This window comes from Bison bison, unplaced genomic scaffold (genome assembly GCF_000754665.1).
Source record: "Bison bison bison isolate TAMUID 2011002044 unplaced genomic scaffold, Bison_UMD1.0 scf7180017864289, whole genome shotgun sequence".
NCBI classification, from domain to species: domain Eukaryota; kingdom Metazoa; phylum Chordata; class Mammalia; order Artiodactyla; family Bovidae; genus Bison; species Bison bison.
The window spans coordinates 21594755-21601597 of NW_011494861.1; the positions used below are offsets into that span (position 1 = coordinate 21594755).

A 6843-nucleotide genomic window follows, 5' to 3' on the forward strand; every position below is an offset into this window, starting at 1 on the left:
CACCGTGAAGGTTCCAGAGGCTGAGAGGGCCTCGGGAGGCAGACACTGGGCTTAGGGCCCCCTAAGTGTGTGTGCTGGTGTCTCGAAAGCTGAGGCCCTGCTGAGAGATTGTGTTTCCAAGTGTCGGTGGCTGTTGAATCCAAGTCACAATGCTTCTTTTATCCTCTTTCCCAATTCTTCATCCTCCCAGAGGGCCTCCAGGAGACCCTGGACTGAATACCTAGTCTTGGTGCAGTTTGGGGGTTCCATAAGTAGACCCCATCTCTGCAGGAAACACCCAAGCCAGCCTGTGCCCTGCCCCTCACTTCTGACGTTTCTCAATGACCGTGTCTCTATGTCTCTCTCTCTCATACCCACACTTCCCTCATGGTGCCTTTCGGCCCAGAGGGATCTCAAGAACAGTTGACTGGGTAAACCTGCCAGCCTCTCTCAAAGTGATCCTTCTAAAGAGCTTTAGGGAGGAGGCAGAGATGTGTGATGGAAGGTGGGCTGCCTACTCCAGAAGTGTGAGAGGGAATGAATGGGGTGGGGGTGGGCTGTGTGGACAGCAGCCTGCAGGGCCTGCTCTTCTGCCAGCCTGGGGGACACCTGCTACCACCTCAGCGGCTGTCAGTATCCATCCACCCACTGGGGCACTCTCTGGCTCCCACCTCTCTGGCATGTCGTTTTTACCATCACTGGGCTGGAATCCATTGGCCAGCTGTTGTGGCATTGGATCCAGAGAAGGGAGACAGATCATCAGTTTGAGGATAAAAGTAGAGGCCATCATGTACTGTTACGTGTCTGATGAGGTTCTGCTTTTTTATTGAAATAAGGACACAGATCATTTTTGTATTATGTAATTGTTTTCTGTTGAAACTCTGCATTTTAAAAACAATTTATATCTTAATTATTTGATTTTGGGGGGAATAATAAAATTTGACTTATTAATTTCCACCTTTGTCCTGGGACCCTAGTTTCCTTGTTTTAAAATGAGGAGGTTAAAAAATCTTAAGATAAGATTAGATGGCTTCTAAGATCTCCTGCACCCAGGACTTTCTGATTTTTTAATTCCTCTTTTATGCCTGCTACAGGAGAGGAAAAAGCAAATCTCCCAGTTGGTAGTGACTTGGCACAGACTAAGACTTGTGTCTGATAGCTAATAAACACCAGTCTTTTAGGGGACCAATAAAAACTGCAGTTCTAAGTCTGGGCCGTACCCTGGGCCAGAGCATAGAAATAACTGGTCTCAAAGCTTGCCTCCCCAGGTCTCCTCCCTAGACTGCCCATACTCACTCCTGACTCTGAAAAAACAACCCAAATAGCTTGGTGAAATGAACCAGACATTAGTTTAGGTTTAGGTAACAGAGAATCTTTTGAGAATCAGTGTTTGGTTTACTCCTGCTGGAAGGCTGGTATGGAGACTGCCCGAAGCCTTGTGTGAAAACAGCAGATGTGTGTGGCTGTCCCCACAGTACTGTGTCTGCCAGGACGGTTGTCACCAGCAGTTTTGCTTTATTCTCACCACAGAAAGAGTGACTGCCAGCGGTGTCTCTTGCAGGCTGGAGGAGATTACTGGATTCTTTGCAAGAAACAATGAAGAGTATCTAGCCCTGATCTTTGAAAAGGAAGGCTCCTACCTGGGCAGAGAGGTGAGCTGCCTGCAGGGTTCCTGCATCTCCAGGATAGACATTGTGGGAGAGAGAGCCCAGTGAGTTCAAGAGCAGGGCTGGTCCTGTGCACTTCTTAGCCCAGCACTGGCCTTCCCCCTGCTGGCGGAAGCGGGGAAGTGTAGGAGCTGGACCTTTCCGTTTAAAGCCTTTTTGTCCGTTTTGATCTTCCTCTTGGCAACTGAGGGCTTCCCAGATGGCTCAGTGGTAAAGAATCTGCCTGCCAATGCTGGAGATTCAGGAAACTAGAGTTCGATCCCTGGGTCCAGAAGGTCCCCTGGAGGAGAAAGTGGCAACCCACTCCAGTATTTTTGCCTGAGAAATCCTATGAACTGAGGAGCCTGGGATCTCAAGGAGTTGGACATGACTGAGCACACACGTTTGCATGGAAAATGAAAATAATAACATCTGCTATTTATTAAGCATTGCTAGATTGCTGACACATATAGTTGCTAATTTTTCTAATTAACAAAGATGGTCAAATAACAAGCCGAAAATCACACGGCCAGTAAGTTGGTACAGCAGGACTTCAAACCAGGTTTGTCTGCCTCCAAAGCTCATGTTGTTCCTATGCTACCCCACCCCCAAAGAAGTGGAGTAACAAATCAGGGGGAGGGAACCTCAGAGAGCATCTAGTCCCTCTTGAGGATATGGGGTCCCTTCCCAGGTGAAACAAATAACAAAATCAGGCTGGTTGGAATCTCCACTCCAACATTTATGATCAGTGGTCCTCAACCTTTTTGGCACCAGGGACTGGTTTGGTGGAAAACAATTTTTCCACGAACTGAATGGAGGGGATAGTTTCAGGATGATTCAAACACATTTCATTTATTGTGTACTTTATTTATAATCTAATGCTACTGCTGATCTGACAGGAGGCACCAGTCTGCAGCCTGGAGGGTGGGGACCCCTTACTTATGTGATATGGCTGTGATCGTTAGTCAACTTTTCTGATCTCATTTCCCTGTCTTTGAAGTGGTGATAATTACCTTTTGTCAGAGAGTGGTTGGGAACAGCAGGTGAGACAGCATAGGGGAAGAACCTGGGTGAGTAACTGGCAAAGAGTATGCACTTTATAAAGATCCATCCCAGCCTGCTGTGTACAGCCCGCCATTCTGTGGCTACATCATGAGCTTCTCAGGCCCTTGGGCTTATTCCAGGTCCCGAGGTGGGACAGGCCAGTGCCCGGGAGATGTTCCAAGGAAGTGCTAGGAGATAAGGAGGGGATGAAATTAACACCACTGTTGGATCTGGGTGGTTCTCCTCCTGAAACTCACCAAGCACAGTAGAACACTCTGAGCTTTCTCCAGACCTCTCAGCCTTGAGACGGGAAACATGGAGGTGGGAGGAGCAGGGAGCTTTGCTGAAGGATGCCTGGCCCTTCTGGGGTCCCCTTCCACACCTGGGGTCATGCCTGTAGAGATGACTGATGAATGTTCACTGGAATAGCTCTCCCCACTATACTCCCTCCATCCCTCTAATAACCAGGGGCAGGGGACCTGTGTTCATGCAAAGGCGCTCAGGGATGGGTGGTTTGAGAGGGAGGAGGACACACTGGCCAAGAGCCCTGGCTCTGGAGGCAGATTGACTTGGGATTTATAGCCCAGCTCAGGCACTTGTTAGCTGTGTGATCTGATCACGTGATTTCACTGCTGCGCTTTCAGCTTTTGCCTCTACTGTACAATAGGAGTTTGATTTTTTAAACGGATACTTACATACATACTATTTACTGGTCATTATTAGAAGCATTCTTGTAAAATTAATCTATTCAGTCTTCTTAACAGCCCTTGGAGGGGGGTATTATTACAATTTTGCAAGTAAGGAAATGGAGTCTGGGAGAGATTTAGTCTGATCAGGCCAGGATTTAAACCCAAGCAGCCATGGTATTCTGGGCCACTTGGCTTAGTCTCCTAGTAATTGTTCCTATTTCACAGTGAATGTTATTTTTGAAGATTAAACGAAGCAATCTATATATAAAACACAATACATACTCAATAAATACTACCTAATATTATATTTCTCCTTCTTAATGCTAGTGCATTAAGAAGGAGAAATTAAATTAAATCGATTCAGTCATGTCCAACTCTTTGTGACCCTATGGACCATAGGCTTCCCTACCCATGGGATTCTCCAGGCGTGAATACTGGAGTGGGTTGCCATTTCCTCCTCCAGGAGATCTTCCCAACCCAGGGATCGAACCTGCTTCTCTTACATCTCCTGCATTGGCAGGCAGGTTCTTCTCCCTCTTAACTCTTTCTAAAAATAAAATCATTGTGTCTAAGTGCTTTTCTGATTTGGGACATAGGTAGAAGTCTTTTTTTTTTTTTTTTTTAATTTTATTTTTAAACTTTACATAATTGTATTAGTTTTGCCAAATATCAAAATGAATCCATCACAGGTATACATGTGCTCCCCATCCTGAACCCTCCTCCCTCCTCCCTCCCCATACCATCCCTCTGGGTCGTCCCAGTGCACCAGCCCCAAGCATCCAGTATCGTGCACTGAACCTGGACTGGCATCTCGTTTCATACATGATATTTTACATGTTTCAATGCCATTCTCCCAAATCTTCCCACCCTCTCCCTCTCCCAGAGTCCATAAGACTGTTCCATACATCAGCGTCACTTTTGCTGTCTCGTACACAGGGTTATTGTTACCATCTTTCTAAATTCCATATATATGCGTTAGTATACTGTATTGGTGTTTTTCCTTCTGGCTTACTTCACTCTGTATAATAGGCTCCAGTTTCATCCACCTCATTAGAACTGATTCAAATGCATTCTTTTTAATGGCTGAGTAATACTCCATTGTGTATATGTACCACAGCTTTCTTATCCATTCATCTGCTGATGTACAGATATAAAAATGAAACCACATTTTATTATGCCTTTTGCAATTCATTGGAAAGAAAATTACATTAAATTGGGACTGTCCTCAAAGATTTGAGACACATGGCCTGCACAGTTCCAAGGAGGCAGCATTTGCACGCCTTGCTGTGGGTTGGATGTGGTTGGTGGTTGTCACTCATCATGAAAGCCTCCTCTTGGAAAGACTGAGAGTCTTGCTGGAGCACAGCTGTCACCCAGGCGCATGCCCAGGGCTCCCTCTGCCCAGTGGCCACTCCGCCCCGATGTCCCCCTGTCTCTGCAGGTGACATTGGACCTGTCGCAGCACCAGGGCATAGCAGTGCGCAGGGTCCTGAACACAGAGCGTGACGTGGTGAACAAGTTTGGTGTCACCAACTTCCCGTCTTGCTACCTGCTGTCTCGGAATGGCTCCTTCTCCCGGGTCCCCGCGTGAGTGTCTCTCCACCCCTCTCCCCCATCCATTCCTGTGTTTCTCCTTTCTTCCTGCCTGGAGAGGCCGCCAGTCTTTCACAGGGGCTGATGAGTTCTTTGCCTTGCAAGTCTCCTGAGGAGTCCCTGGGCAAGCAGGGAGCACCCTCTGCAGGAGGAGCAGATGTCTGCCTACGGCAGGGTCGGGGAGTCTACAGCCTGAAGTCAGGGCCCAGGATGCTGCACACGCACTTCCGCCCCCCAGCTCAGCAGTCCAGGCCCAGGTCCCTGGCACACTCAGCACCCAGCCAGTGCCAGTGCTTCTGCACCAACCCCACTGCAGCCCTGGCCCTATTCCCCACCCTCCTCTCTTCACAGACAGACTCCTTGGCAGGCTGCGGGCCTGGCAAGCACTCAGCTATGCCTGACCCTCCCTCCCTTTGGTTTTCTAATTGCAGAAAAGTTCATTAGGAGCCAGACAATAGCCAGTTCCAAAATGCCAAGAGAAAACAATCAGGCCAGCCGCAGCCCCTCTGTCAGGCTCCCGCTGCTGAATGGCCCATTAAATGGCGCCAGATGGTGCCTTGGTGCCCTCCTCAGGCAGATGATTGATGTCCGCCCGGCCCCACAGGCAGGGGCCCAAGGGCCAGGGAGACCGAGGCCGGCCCAAGATGCCCAGTGAGCCACTTCTTGGGGCCGTCAGTGCCATCCCGCTCCGGGGCCGGGCAGTGTGGCCCCTGCTCCTCCCGGCCACCCGGCAGCATGGGGCCAGGGCTCAGCAGGAGCGCAGCCTGGGAGGAGGCAGGATGGCAGTGGGGACAGGGAGGGGCAGGACGTGCCAGTCCTGGTGGGAGCGGAGGCATTGTTTCCACTCTTGGAGTTGGTGAAGGGGAAAATGGTTTGTGACGATGCTGCTTCCGCGCCATCTGCTCATTGATCGACATCAGTCTGGGACAGTGGAGTGGAAAGCAATGTTTCTTGATGCCGGCTCCCCGGGGTGTCCCGTCACACTGCTGGGCTTCACGTCCTTCCCTCCAGTGGCCCCGTCTAGGAGGCATCGCCTGCCCCTGAGGACTCCTCTTTATGAGAAGACAGGGAGATCAAAAGGATTGGAAGAGACTTGAGAATTTTAGTGGTTTGGGGGGTTGTGGCTGTGATTTTTTTTTCAAAGTCAGGTATCAAACTTCCGTTGACCTCCCTGGGGCGTGATGTCGCCTCTGGTACCTTGGAGCCAGCTTGTGTACTTCCTTGAGGCCACACACACCACTTTGTATCTTTGGTCTCTGGGGAGGATCATCAGACCCACAGTCCAGTCTGCAGCCAGAAGTAGCACTCTCCCCAGGAGACCCACCTGCTCCCGAAAGTACCCTGTGCCCTGCTCCCTCCGCCCCACCTCTCTGGGGCAGGTCGAGGAATTCACAGGCCCAGCCTCTTTCCCAGGTGGGATTTTGATTTCAGGCTGGTGTTAAACAGACTTGGCACAGCATGGCCAGTGAATAGAAAGGTTAACATGAGGCAGGGGTGCCTCGCTTTTGACCTCACTGAGGATAAGATCAAACCAAGTTCAAATATTTCTTGATAAACATTTTTGTCAGGGGACCCACCAGCCTTCTCTCTTTGTCATGAGTTAGCTCTGGGGTTTCACTCCTTCGAGCTCACTGCCTCTCCCCGGTGATTCCCTTCCCTCACAGGCTTACAGAATCCAGATCTTTCTACACCACTTACCTGCGGAAGTTTTCTGGGAGCACCAGGGGGGCTGTCCAGACCACAGCTGCACCAGCCACCACCAGCGCGGTGGCTCCCACCGTGTGGAAAGTTGCAGATCGGTAAGGCCTTGCCTCATCTCTTCCCCTCCCCACCCTCTCCTCGGATCACAGCCCCCCGGCCCACCCCTTCCTTCCACACACTGTCCCTTGCCA

General features: G+C 50.1%; 1 protein-coding gene across 1 annotated transcript in view; it reads left to right on the forward strand.

Annotated features, from left to right (window-relative positions):
* Nucleotides 1–6843, forward strand: part of QSOX1 (quiescin Q6 sulfhydryl oxidase 1) — a 52668-nt gene that overhangs the window by 30329 nt on the left and 15496 nt on the right. Inside the window, exons 8-10 of the mRNA XM_010850254.1 lie at nucleotides 1541–1631; nucleotides 4800–4945; nucleotides 6616–6750. Of these exons, the coding sequence (XP_010848556.1) occupies nucleotides 1541–1631; nucleotides 4800–4945; nucleotides 6616–6750 (372 nt within the window). The remainder of the gene's footprint in view (nucleotides 1–1540; nucleotides 1632–4799; nucleotides 4946–6615; nucleotides 6751–6843) is intronic.